At 43.0% G+C, this 14,205-nt stretch overlaps 1 protein-coding gene across 1 annotated transcript; it reads left to right on the top strand.

Annotated features, from left to right (window-relative positions):
• Nucleotides 1-1,033: 1,033 nt before the first annotated feature.
• acvrl1 (activin A receptor like type 1) lies at nt 1,034-13,297 on the top strand. Its single transcript, XM_076277138.1, has 11 exons — nt 1,034-1,593; nt 5,348-5,413; nt 5,892-5,924; nt 6,107-6,340; nt 7,488-7,693; nt 8,303-8,402; nt 8,535-8,681; nt 9,000-9,275; nt 9,682-9,879; nt 11,292-11,422; nt 11,825-13,297. Exons 2-11 carry the CDS (start codon nt 5,350-5,352, stop codon nt 11,969-11,971), a joined length of 1,536 nt encoding a protein of 511 aa, XP_076133253.1. The 5' UTR covers nt 1,034-1,593; nt 5,348-5,349; the 3' UTR covers nt 11,972-13,297.
• The last annotated feature ends 908 nt before the right edge of the window (nt 13,298-14,205 follow it).

Raw genomic sequence — 14,205 nt, 5'->3', positions numbered from 1 at the left:
TTAGTTAGTAGCATTTTCCGGGACACGAATTGTCTGCTAGTTTCAAATGAAACGGCTATTTGTTTTGGTTCTTGGTTGTGTTCATCTTACATCAGATCCTGTGTAGACTACGTACACAGACATAAAAGACATGCTTTTTGTTGACTGGCAGCAAAAATAGAGTTTACATTATTACCTAGCAACTGCCGCGCAACCACAGACCCAGAGTCAGACCCCACTTGTAGTTACACGCGCCTGTCTAGCCTGTTTCTCTGTAGGCTAATATAGAAAGGGACAGCAGCAGGGAAAGGAGTCCAAAGCCAGTGCGTGCGTGTGTCTGCGTCAACAGTGCATCAGGGCAAATATAGGTAAGAAGCTATAGGAAATGTTTCAACATTGTATTCACCATGCGCATCACGCACAAGGCCACCAAGGGACAGAGGGGTACATGTAGCCATTAAATAACTTTATTGCTAACTGTTTTTCTCTCTTCGAGAATGTTTACGATGTCAAAATGCACCAACTCCGTGTTACATGCAAGAATGATCATGTAGCATCGTCTAACTTGAACGTTTAGGCCTACTCTTAATTAATTGGGAACGCATCTTGAGTGCGCACCAGAGAAAGATATAGACTCGCAGGTTCCAGGTGTCATTGTTGATATCCCATTTTAATGTACGAAACTTATAACTGCTTGTACAACTTAATATTATGCATAGTATTGTTAATATTGTGTTATCAATGTGGCACGTAGACAAACATGTCTAGAGTTTATGGATTAGCCTTATATCTTACAAGAGCTGGTGAGAAAGCGTAGACTGAGCGACCTCTTAAAGTGACAATAATGCACCATACAAGTTCAACAGCATAAAATCAACAGCATTTCTTAATATTTATAACTGTATAATTTATAATATATAAGGTTTATATAAGGTTTTATTTATTTATTTATTTATTTGGGCGGGTGGGGATTTACACAAATGTGGCAACCCTAGGGGTGGGACATAATTGTATATTTAAAATCTGTAATCTTACCCTAACATCAGGAACACAACAAAGTTTGGTTGCACTTATTGAGATGGAGCCGACGGACGGAGACACTGTTTGTATGTTTATCACAAAGCGGATGACGTCTAGTCCCTCTCTAGACCTCCGATTCGAGTTTTCGTTTTATCAGTAGCCTAGAAGATTTAGTAGCAAGATACAGCTGCTCAGACTGCGTTGACCGGACACATATCAGAACATCGTCGCTCGAGAAGAATGTCGACGATTGAAAGAGTTTTAGCTACATAATATCTCTGTTGGTTTGTCGAAAACTACAACATTATACATATTTGAATCGGTGAAAATGGTATCGTGTCGAGTTTGAGAGGTTTTCGAGCATGCGGTTTAGTAGGAGGATGTGAGTAGGATCCAGCACATCTGGAGATGGAAATCTCTACGTGACTGTTAGAGACGATCCAACGTAGGCTACTTGGGATATTGTGAATCAAAAGACTTGTTATTAGCCTACTTCTATGGGAGATAAGCGGTGATCTGGCAAAATTGCTGATGTAAAACGTTTCCATAAAGAGTTGGATGTGAACTGACTTGTTGCTGCTACGGGAAACCCAGGTAAAACCAGGTGTTTTAATCAGCTTACTTTTCATGATAAAGACTAGATAGACTAGTAGGCTATCCAAAGTCAAACTCTTAAAGACTCTTTTTTATGTTCTCTTGGGCATTCTGTAGGCTATTCGCTTCTTCTCCATGTTGAGAGTTATTTGAATATCACTTCAGAATAGGCTATGCTCTCTGGAATTTGTGAATAAGGCTTCAGAACCAATGTATTTTCATAACAAATTCCTTAAACTACCATCAGAAATTTCAACAGTGAATAGTAGGCCTATTTACATTCCAACTCCGGAATGTTATTATCCTCTAAACTCAGGTGAGTCATCTGAGATCACTATCTCAACTTTTATAAACCACCAAATAAGCAGAGTGAAAAGTAGATAGAAGTGTTCAGTGTGGGCTTTTAGAAAAAGCTTCATGTTGCCATGTCATATTCTCCTCTGAAAGAGGCAAAGGCCATTGGAAATAGACAAATATTTTTGTTTGAGAAGGAATGAGTTGGCCTACAGAAGAGAACTGTATCCTAGGCATATTTAAACATGATTTCACATTAGTTTCTTCCTTGAGAAATAGCTCTGGGTGTTATTGTAGACAAGACTAGAACTGGCTTTTCAGAATATTCCCCACCACCAATTGTCAGTGAGTCATGTCTATGTTTTTTTTAATTCTTGAAGACCATAACAGAGGTACTGTAACTGTCAAGGGAAGATAGTTTCAATGTCCTAGTTATATTTTTATTCTTACTGCAAATAACTTGCCATGGTAATATTGTCAGCATTAAACCATTTTGAAGAAAAAAATGACCAAATCTTTGTCCACTGCAAATACCATCTGAATAAAGTAAGGAAAAGTTGTCATTGTGATGAAATCATAGCAGGCTGAGTTAAGCTCAACATGGTCTGTTTCAGCACTGCAACTCTGCAAACTGTAGGATTGAGAAAGATGGAACCTATTATAATATGGTGGGTGGTAGTTTTAGCACAAATGGAATTTTATTTTTCTATGACAGAAATATTCTACCACAGATGTTATCAAACATATAAACTCTAAGACTTATCATTTGCATCATAAATCTCATTTTTGACTACCCATACCCATTCACATAGTTTTGCCAAAGAGTCATTGCAACATTTGTCAGTAGTTAATCAGTAATGCATCTTCATAATGCAGATTCATCTTCCCACGGATCATAGACAGGAAACACGTGAAGAAGGTGTCAGTCTTATTCTCACAGAAGAAGGCAGATCACGAAGGCTGTTTAAAGCAGAGAGGAAGTTAACTCTCGAAAACTGAAGCTATGAGTCGAGTAGACTTAAGAACTCTATCCTGCTGTTTGGGGAGGTTTGCATTCTCTCGTCTCAATCTGATTTACTGGGGCGACTGGGAGGAAATCACAGACAGTTATGTAGCTCCATGGAGACTAGCTTAACTCCAACGGGATGACACTGTGTTTATGTCCAGTGTCTTCTGGGTGGCTCGCAAATTACACACTACCAGTATACAAATTTCATCAGACCCCTGGAGAATGAATGACTCTGAACTGTAAACATCTGTTAAAAGTCACAGTGCAATTGTTATATGCTTCCTTGAAGCAAGAGTGTTGGCCATTCCCATGAATGTCTTTCTATCAGTCAGTCCTGGTGAAATGTCTCTTAACTTTGTATTTCTTCTTGGTAATGACTGTGGACAGGTTTGTGCTGTCAGAATCTTGATGGAGATATGCATTCTTTCTCATTCACTACATTGACCCAAATATGTCAAATGTTTAGGTCATCATGAGAAATAACTTGATTGGCAACAGAAAAGTATAGTAAATCTGATGTCTATCCTTAAAACAACACCAAAGAACTTTCCCTCTGTTGCGCGCACGTTATTTGTTTATCCAGCACCGGCTTTGCAAATAACGATGTGCACAGACAAGGTAGAGTATGTTGCATGATTTATGAAAGTACGATGCATTGCGACATCAGATGCAAGTCAAATTTGTAGTTTCTTATGTCTCATTCCATCAAACTACAGATCCGCTACCCGATCTGGCAATTTACATAGTGCGGTTATAGCCGATATGGGCCGCGAAGCGAATGCAGAAGTGCCGTTCACCCTGTTTCGAGTTGATGAACCACTGAAGCAATTTTGGAAACATTATTTTAAGGTACAAAAAACTCTTTGGTGTTGCTTTAACAATTAAATCCCAAAACAATGAAATATTGTAATAGGTATACAAATGTTTTGGGTCTGGCATTCTGTAGGTTCAAATGAAGAGAAATGGCAGAGGCTTCATAGCCATACTTTAATGCACACAATTTGGTGAACACAGTGATCCAAGTCAGTTTTTCTGTCACCAGGAATCAACTTTTTAATAGCATATAAATATCAGGGCAACTGTTTCATCAAATTATTGGCATCGTTTTTTAATACTTTGGTTGACGGAACAATTCTTTTCTGTGAGAAAAAGACCTCCATTAAAAAAGAGATTTGTCTCAGTGTCATCACAGAGCCTGGGAATGAGCGTCCTCCTACAGGAAACATAATACAGGAAAGGCCTGGGCTCTGACATCCATTTAAAAGCATGCCACAATAACTGCTGGGGCATCTCAGAAAAATGTCACGACTGCTGGTAATAATTAAAAACAGAGTTGATAAACTTGAAATCAGAAACCTTCTATATCAGAGAGTAGGGTTAAAGCAACAAGCTACAAAAGTGTACACAGATCTGAAATTAAATATACCCCCCCCCCCCAAAAAAAAAAAAAAAGCTTTTGACTTTTGACCTTCCGAAACATCAAGTATTATGAGTGTGTCATGTCTGTGAGAACTTAAGCTGGCCAGGAACTCTGGCATCTGTGCAGTGCATTGCAAGAGGACACAAAAAGGGACTCAAAATGGCACTCAAATCAGTCCTCCTCCACCCTGTACACAGTGTTATGATGAAGCTCTGAAGAGGCAGCCAGTTAAAGAAAAATTTAACTGGAATCTCTTTTGGCTCTAATGATATGGTTCACAACACTTCCCTGATTTTGTTTTTGATTATGCAGATATATACATATTTTAGCCAGCACAAATATTTCAAACACAAATACAAGACCGAAGCTTGGCCCAAAACCCCCACCTCTCCTGCCCCCAACAACAAACAAGTAGTACACACACACACACACACACTCTCAGCCATATTGCATGCGTGACCTGGTATATCCCAGTCCTAACAAATGAGCTGCCCCAAGTTCCCGGCTGGCGTGCTGGGTGCGGCCTCTCAATGGCAGGAAGCATAGCCATCAATATTTACTCTGCGTGCAGAGCAGCCATAGAGGCTCCAGGCCGTCCTGAACAGCCAGTCTCCCCCCTCTCCTTCCTCCCTCCCCCCCCCCCCCCTCTCTCTCTCTCCCTCCCTCCCTCCTGCTCCAGTCTGGCTGCAATTAAGGGGCAGCCAGACTGACTGGACGCAGTCCTACGGCTGTTGTTCTCTGAGCTCACGACTTCCTCTGCTATGGGGACAGAGGCAGTGCGCTGCGGTGGCCATTCTTTCCACTGGGGAAGAGGCGCTCCGCGCAAAGATGTCTAGTCAGCCATTCAGCTAGCGCTGCTGTCGCCATAGATGAGGAACTTCTATAAGTGAAGTTTGGTGTGAACTGATGACAGATAGAGAGAGAGTGGAAAAAAACAGAAAGCTGACAACAAGATGAAAGTGGTGCCTGAAAAATTAGGTTTGATCACAAGGGCCAAAGGTCACAGTATATTTTTACCCTCTGTTTCACAGAAATGGGGGAAGTCACCATACTCAAGGCCCTGCTTGCCACAGCTTGGCTACTATGTGTTCCTGCAGGTAAGACTCAGGCACACCACAAACCGCCATCACCACATTTCTGTTCTGCATGTGTGTGTTTGTGTGTGCATGCGTAAGTGTAAATCCGATGCAGATGTGAGGATTTGTACTGTGCAGTAGCAAGACAATGAAAAGGAGGAAGTGAGGGCCTTCCTGCTGTGCTTGCCACTTCAAGCCTACAGGCTGTGACCCAGCCGGCTAGACCTGTGTGTGGCGTGAACTCCCCCAAAGACAACTCTTAGTGGCCTGTAGCTCTGTATCCTTAATGCCTCTGTCCTATTCTCTATGTGTCGATCAGAAAGGCGGTCAGATCCCCATGGGAGTAATTCTTGATAAGAAGTGTGAAAATGACAATACAATTGGGTCTTGTTTAATGTCTGCATACAGTGATCAACTAAATGGATAGATAGCATGTTTAGTAACAATGGAAGAGATGTGCCTCTGGCTATGACTCATTAGTTTCTTCTTTGTTGTGCAGATCAGATAACAGATTACTCATCCACAGAGGAAGGTAAGAGTTAAGACAGTGTTTGGCATGTTTGTTAAGACAAGTGTTTAACTCGTGTCAAACATGTCCATAGAGATTACCCATTACATGTGAATAGCTATGTGTCTTACAGAAGTTACATGTGCATAGCATGCTAACAGAAGGTCCACCTCCCCCACCCCCACTTTACTCCTTTACTCTCTCAGTGGCTGGCTCCAGTCGCTTGGTGACGTGTGCGTGCGAAAACCGTCCCAACTGCCCAGGCACTTGCTCTGGCCATTGGTGCTTCTTCACCGTGGTCCACGGTGCCCAGTCCAGGGGCTGCTTCGAGCAGGCGCAGTACGAGACCTGCCGCACAGCGCGCATCCCAGGCCTGCACATCTCCTGCTGCAACAACAAGGACCTGTGCAATGAGGACCTCACCGAGCCCAAAGAACCAGGTCAGGGACAGGGCCTCTCAACATACAGTTAGGAACAAGATTATTCATACCCCTGGCAAATATTCATTTAATGTTGATTTTCTCTTGACCAATATGTTTGTTCTGGCTGAAAATGCCACATTATGTATAATAATAATTTTGGACATGCCATTTTTCAATAAATATTTTTTATTTAACTAACTGTACCTGTTTACACCACAGACAGAGCCTTTGTGCGAGATAGCAGAGAGGCACTGTAGCAATGTGGCTTGATCTATCTTTACCACCATCTCTGAAAGTATTGTTGGTAGGGCAGCAAGAAATACCTCAGCTGGAAAATAGAAATAGCTTAATCTGCTGAACACCAAAATAACTTTCATGTGCAACAGCAAAGCTCAGTTAGGAACACACAAAATATAAAGTTAGATATCTGTATCAGTCTATATTAGTCCTGTGCAACAGCAAAGCTCAGTTAGGAACACACAAAATATAAAGTTAGATATCTGTATCAGTCTATATTAGTCCTGAGGGTGGCAGGTTCAGATCCCACCCTCAATATAACTACTTGAAGCCCTAACTAGGGCAAACCACTGCCACAGTCCTGCACACTATGCACTGTCTTTAGTTTTTAAGTATTTGGAACAAACTGATCAGAGAAGAGCAGCCTATGCAGGGTGAGTATAGCACCTCATACCAAACGTTGCTTTTGAAACATCAGAGGCTTAAGACTGCCTAGTTTAGGTTTAGAAATACCGTTTTCCCCCATGCTCTTCATACTGACCAGTGTTAATTATGATAATACCTGGCTTTTAGCCCCTCACACCACAGCTTGTTTACATAAACAGGAATAAACTAGGAGGAAAACACATGTATTGGTTATCTATATCTGTGACTGTCATTCATTGTACAAAGCAGCAGTAAAGAATGTAAGGGGGTTGCTGCCATCTAGTGGTCATTGTTAATCCACTGAGAGGCAGAAACGTTCCACATATGAATGACTCATAGTGAAGATCATTTTGTTAGCTAAATATACTATAGCATTTAAAAGTGTTTACTTAAAAGTATACTTCAAAAGTGTACATATAAGTCTATTTTCATATCTGTGTGTGTGTGTGGTTGTGACTGTTTGTATTTGTTTTCTTGCACGTACTGTATATGCCGTGTGTAGAGGTGAAGCCACCGGCTAGCGAGACAGGTCCAGTCAGCGTGATCATGCTGGTGGCCGTGCCTCTGCTGCTGCTGCTGATCGTCGCCATGGCCACGTGTGCCCTGGTGCTGTGGCTGCGCTCCCGCAAGCCCCACTACAGACTCGCCAAGGACGACGATGACGCCACCATGATGAAGATCCCTGCAGGAGCTGACCCCAACTACGGGGTAAGGTCTGCCCCTCAGGGCTGCTAAGCTCAGAGCTGTCAGGCTAGTCTGGGCAAAGGACACAGCTGTTGACATTCCACCTACATAATTTCTTGTTAGGGATGGAATTCCATTAAAGGAAAATTCCGGTTTTTAGCACTTTAAGGCCCTTTAGTAGTAGTAGTAGAGTAGCCTACTACAGTATGCCTGTTGGCAGCCACCCTGAGCAGTCAAAGGCGATTCAAAACGAGTCAGAAAGGTCGAGACAGGACCAATCGTCAAAATTTCGGTGTCCACCAGTCTAGTTCATCCAAAACAAACCAGAAAAGGGACTCAAAGTGCTAAATACCAGAATTTTCCTTTAACATTCCACTTGTCTGACCTGCACTCTGTGCATCCAAAGAGGTTTTACATGTTCATTAAACTGGATGCTCTAGCATAGCAGAGTATCCACATTGCACTGAAACATTGCTGTCAAACCCCTTGCTTGCCTTGATTACCAAATCGAACAAAGTATAATATTTGTAGTGTATGCAGGAAATGTTTTAATATTTAGTAAGAGCTTATGTTGAAAGTAATGCTAAGTGCACATGGACATGCTGAAGAGGATGCACCTTGTGTTTTGCGCAGGACATCTTTGATGAGTTCTGCACCTCTGGCAGTGGGACAGGGCTGCCTTATCTGGTGCAGAGAACGATGGCTCGACAGATTTCACTTGTGGAGTGTGTCGGTAAGAGCATGCTCTGCTCCCCTTGTGCTCATCGTTTGTAGTAATACAGCAGTACATCACAGACTTAGTCAAAGTTTGTATCACAGTATCTCACTGCTGTGTGTGTGTGTGTGTGTGTGTGCGCGCGCACAGGTAAAGGCCGTTATGGAGAAGTGTGGAGAGGCACGTGGACGGGTGAGAGTGTGGCTGTAAAGATCTTCTCCTCTCGGGACGAGCAGTCCTGGTTCCGTGAGACTGAGATCTACAACACTGTTCAGCTCAGACATGACAACATCCTGGGTAAGAGGAGGCCCCCAGTGACCTCTTGTTGCTCTTAATAGAGTTTATATTCCAAAGATTGTAAAGATGTAATGCTCGGAATAATAGCACGTGTTTGTAGGATATTAATTCTTTTAAGGGATGCATCCTTCGTTTCCAAAATGTGTTTATGTTATACAGATAGACTTTTCAATGTGTTCCTGGTTCCTTTTTAGACCACCATATTGTTGTGTGGAGGGTGGATTAACTTGTTTTAGAATGGTTGGATGTTAGGGCTTTTTGTGCTTTTCTGGGCAGCAGGTGTATTCCACCTGACTCCCTCTGCGTCTCTACCGTTAGGCTTTATTGCGTCAGACATGACGTCCAAGAACTCCAGCACGCAGCTGTGGCTGATCACGCACTTCCACGAGCTGGGCTCGCTCTACGACTTCCTGCAGTACAGCAGCCTGGACCCCGAGGGCTGCCTGCGCATGTGCCTGTCTGTGGCCAGTGGCCTGGTGCACCTGCACACCGAGATCCTCAGCACGCAGGGCAAGCCGGCCATCGCCCACCGAGACCTCAAGAGCCGCAACATCCTGGTCAAGAGGAACGGACAGTGCTGCATCGCCGACCTGGGTCAGTCCAGCAGCATGTTTGGGTGTCTGTTTGCAGGAGAGCAGAAGCACCACAGACCACATCAACATGTTTATGATCTGGCTATGTCAACACTAATCCTATATAGACAAGACAAATAAATGTCTATACAGTAAGCCCATGGCACACCCTACTTATTTTCCTTAAGGATACATTTAATTAGGCCTTTAGATGGGTAGGTGAGTTTCATGCAGCATTTTTGTTTGTTTAGTTTTGTTTAGTTGCTTACAAAGTACTTATAAAGTAGGCACTCCTATCCTCTATAGTATTGACAGATGCAGTGGTAATTCCTAGCTAATGTCTCCTCTGCACTGTAGCTTAAATGTTATTCTATTGCTGTAAGTCACTTTCGATAAATTAATGTAAATGTAAATGTTGTTTCTTGTAGGCCTGGCTGTCATACACTCTCAGAACAATGACTACCTGGACGTGGGCAACAACCCTCGCGTGGGCACCAAGCGCTACATGGCGCCAGAGGTGCTGGATGAGAGCATCCGCGTGGAAGTCTTCGAGTCTTACAAGCAGACGGACATTTGGGCCCTCGGCCTGGTGCTGTGGGAGATCACCCGCCGGACCGTCGTGAATGGTAATGGCCTGTCCAGTGGGGAAATTGAGCTGTCGAGAGTGCCTATAAATTGAAGTCATTTATGAGCTCTTGGCTAGATTAATCAACCCCCCCAAAGAGTTTCTAGCCTGTAAATTCTTTAACAGTGACAGTTTCATAATGATTCAGTTAGTCATACCAGAATGAACTGACTGGGCTTTACAGATTCCGGTGATAAGTACTTTCTTATATTTAGGCTATGTTTAGATGGAAACGATCTGAAGAGAAAACACAAAAGTGGCGTTACATTCTGACTTTTTATCCCGCGTTGACGCAGAAGCATGTTGAGCCCTTTAGACGAGCATTTTTTGGGGGAAATCTGCGTGCACACGGTGATGCAAAAGTGTGTGAAATTCAATGTAGTATGCATGCCAGGCGGCTAGGTGGTAGTGTGAAGCACCACCAAGTGCAGACTTTTGCGTTTTTACCCTTTAGACGGAAAGGCAAGCGTTTTTAAGATTTCCACTCTCCACCACTTTTTTGCGTTTTTAAGCCCCAAAAATGCTGTTGCCGTCTAAACGAAAGGCACATCGGATAAAATATTTTGTTTTCACCCGCGAGCATTGTCGTGTAAACAGGGCCTTATTATCAGCTATGGAAAATGTGTGTATTGGGTACCTTTGAGAATTCACCCAATCAGACATTACGCACTTGAAAGATTATGAATTTGCGTCTAGAATAATGTCCGTTTTGTGCGTCGATCTGGCAAACCATGTTGCACAAACTTGTCGTCGTTCAACAAACTCTCCTAGTCTCCCTGCCTCCCTCTCTCTCTCTCTCTGTCTGACTGTGTCTGTTATCCTCTCACATGATTAGCAGTGCAGTAATTATAAACACTGTTATCTGGTGTCAGCACTCTCTCCCTCATACAATCCAGATGCTCAGTCATACGAACACTCAGACCGCCACGGAATCACAGTGCCCTTACAATGTAATACACTCTCCAGGGATCCGCTATCAGACCTCACTCTTTATTTTCTTTCTTCTCTTCTCTTTCTTTCTTTCCCTTTTTTTTCATTCATACATATTGCCTGAGGCGCTCATATTCACTCTTAATCTTTAAGCTATGTCTGGAAACGTTGTCCTTTTGGGCTGGCGAAATTCGAGCATCTTACGTATTTAATTCCAATGTAATCAGAATGTAGATATTGTCCCACTCCCTGTTCCCCCTTCTCCCCCTAAGGCTTGAGCTGCGGCTGGCTGCTGTCCAGCATGCCTCCCACGGCATCAATCCTCCTGCCAACCTCCCCCATTTCACTACCCCATCTGATAGATACAGTTTTTAGTCATGGCATTCAGTCTTGCTACACCTTCATATTTGGCATCGGTGTCGCAAGAGAGCCCCCCCCCCTTCCTAAAGTACTGATCAGTGGGTTATTTTGTGGTTATTCTAGGAATTGTGGAGGAGTACCGTCCTCCCTTCTTTGATGTGGTGCCCTCGGATCCCAGCTTTGAGGAGATGAGAAAAGTTGTGTGTGTGGACCAGTATAGGCCAAGTCTGCACAACAGGCTGTGTTCCCATCCGGTGAGAGAGACACACAATCTCCCACACACGCGCGCGCGCACACACACACACACACTCTCTCTCTCTCTCTCTCTCTCTCTCTCTCTCTCTCTCTCTCTCTCTCTCTCTCTCTCTCTCTCTCTCTCTCTCTCTCTCTCTCTCTCTCTCACACACACACACACACTCACTCTCACACACACTCACACACACACACACATACATACACACACAAACACACACACACACACACACAGACACGTATACATACACTGTTGTATAAAACACCATGGGCTTGCTGTGTTTAAACACCTCAGCAGGAATCCCTGAGAGACTGTTGTTGCTGCTGCTATCCAGGTCACTTCTGTCATTTGGTCTCAGCGTCGATGTAATTTACAGATTGTCTTGATATTCTCTCTCTGCCAGATCCTGTCCACCATAGCAAAGGTCATGAAAGAGTGCTGGTTCCAGAGCCCCCCAGCGCGTTTGACAGCACTCCGTGTGCGCAAGACCCTGTCCAAACTGGACCAGGACGCAGACCAGAGCACAGACAAGCTCAAACAGGACGTCTGAACAACAACCACCACAGGAAGACACAGGAATCGACCCAAGCGTGGAAATCAAAGTTTTATATATATATATATATATATATATATATATATATATACTGTATATTTGCTGTTTCCTCTGCAAGAGCTGCCATGCTTTTTCCTTGTGATCTTTCTTGAGATGGCCTCGCCTAATGTGCCTTTTGAGACGGTTTCTCCGCTTCAGCCCATGACATCACTGTCAAGTCTCGTGCTCTATGGCCAAGGCCGCCTCTTAAAATTTCCTGCCATTCAGAGCCTTTGACCACTGTTTTGGACTCAACTGAGACGGACTTCAGGCCCCGCTGGTGCCTTTCTCTGCGCGCTTGTGTTTTCTTTTTTTTTGTACAGGAATGTAATCCAGGATTTAGTGACTGTATCGTAAAAGCCAGTCAAGCGTGACAGGCGAGCAACAGAGCAGACGCTGGACAACTAACGAGGGGAAAGTGAATGCACGTCAGTGCTGCATTTCAGTCCACAGTTCTTGGTGTCCTGCTCATTTTTCAAGGCTTTTGTTTTGCCAGGATGTGCATGTCATTCTGGCTTCCCTCAAACATTTCCGCAAATTCCTTAAGGATTTTCCTGTCATTCCTGAAGGAGGTATTTCGTTCCAAATAGCTGGGCAGGGTGGGAGCCATATTTCCCATTCCGTGTCAGTGTGTTTAATTGTATGGATGGAGATGTATTGATTCGACTCTTCCTGGAAGCCCACTGCATCAACCACATGCACGATGCACGTTCCCATTAAGACACCACTTCCTTTATTATTTCAACACCATTTGCCATTGCACATGTGCCAATAGTGATCACATCAGTATCTTCAGCTCTTAAGCTTGCCATTTAATACTTTTGTATGATATACATTTTTATCAACAAGATTTTTGTAATCATCATCAAGGATATCCATAGGCTACAATTTTTTGAAGTATAAAATAATAATATTATATCTATAACAGGACATGGTGATAAATTTAAAAAAGAAAATAAAGAAACACTATGCAATCATGGTCATTCTTTTAGAAGTCATGTTTTTCAAAAAGCAATTGTAGGTTTAGGTGGCTATTTACTGTAGATTGGTTGCCTTATAATCATTCTTGTCCTGTGACTTACTTGTACCTAGATTTGTTATCCACTAGGGGGCAGCAATTCATATATTGTCTGCTCCAAGGCGGTCTAACACCTCAACTTCTTGTGTGCACATAACACTTGTGGTGATTTGTGGTGAACGACTTTTATTTTACTCTTCTGCAAAGAAGGTTTAATTGCCTATTCATGTACAGACCCTGCAAAAATAAAAATTAAGATGACAAGAGTGTTTCAATATCAGATTACTCATTCTGACCTTATACACAACAGCTGTAAAACATATCCTAGTATCAATTCTTTCACTATTTTTAGAATACATACAACTTGAGCTGAAGACAAGTAATCAAATCGAACATTTTATTTTGTATTGACGTTTTAAAATCCAGAAAAATGTATATCTGACTGTAGGTGAACTGACAGTTATACACAGATCCTTTTGTTCGAGGGCCAGTGGATCCTATAGGCCAAGAATAGGACAGTCATTGATTTGTGTCTGTGAGTGCGCCCACATCTGAGTGTGCATGTGTCTGGGTGTATCTGTCTGTGCTGTGCAGACCGTGGGGAGATAATACTCCTTCAAAGCCCCAGCCTGTCTGGTCTGAGAAAGGGGGGTTATTTTTAACAGAGTACAGAGGCCTCCACACTGCCTCGGAGCTTGACCATGCCGGCCCCAACCCACCCCTGATCCATCACTCTCTCCTCATCTCTACTGCATAGGCTGTCCAGTTGGTATGCAGCTTACTGTAATGGATGTACTTGGTGCCACATGTGTGGACAAAGCAGACAATATGCATTGGGAACAGCCAGTGACTTAGATGACTTTATTACGAGATCAGCAAACCTGACAAGCTTCATGACAGCTGTGTAACTCCGGCCTAAGTATGTTCAAAGTAACCTAATTAGACAAACATATCTGGAAAGATTGGTGGTGGAAAGATTTGAGTTTATTCAAAATGTGGACGTTCTTGCAAGGAGCTATAGTGAGCAAGCAACTGGTGGTTGTAATGCAATCAGGATTTGGTATGCTATTAGCCACATCTTAAGGTATCTGCTTAATTAAATAATACTTAATCTTGCATACCCAGAATAGCTAATGTTTCTGGAGCAGATTTTTTCCTGTGTCATGTGGTTATT

The sequence above is a fragment of the Alosa pseudoharengus genome, unplaced genomic scaffold (genome assembly GCF_046254945.1).
Source record: "Alosa pseudoharengus isolate Yale_2024_CS ecotype anadromous, Long Island Sound unplaced genomic scaffold, YU_APseudo_1.1 YU_APseudo_1.1_scf_9, whole genome shotgun sequence".
NCBI lineage: Eukaryota > Metazoa > Chordata > Actinopteri > Clupeiformes > Clupeidae > Alosa > Alosa pseudoharengus.
The sequence above is the reverse complement of the archived record's forward strand: the minus strand, read 5'-3'. Positions and strand labels throughout refer to the sequence as shown.

What these genes read in the sequence shown, in the direction of transcription:
- acvrl1 (XM_076277138.1), top strand. Translation starts at nt 5,350, where the DNA reads ATGGGGGAAGTCACCATACTCAAGGCCCTGCTTGCCACAGCTTGGCTA. An exon ending in CAGACATGACAACATCCTGG is followed by an intron (nt 8,682 to 8,999) that starts GTAAGAGGAGGC and finishes CTCTACCGTTAG; the next exon opens with GCTTTATTGCGTCAGACATG. An exon ending in CCGCCGGACCGTCGTGAATG is followed by an intron (nt 9,880 to 11,291) that starts GTAATGGCCTGT and finishes TGGTTATTCTAG; the next exon opens with GAATTGTGGAGGAGTACCGT.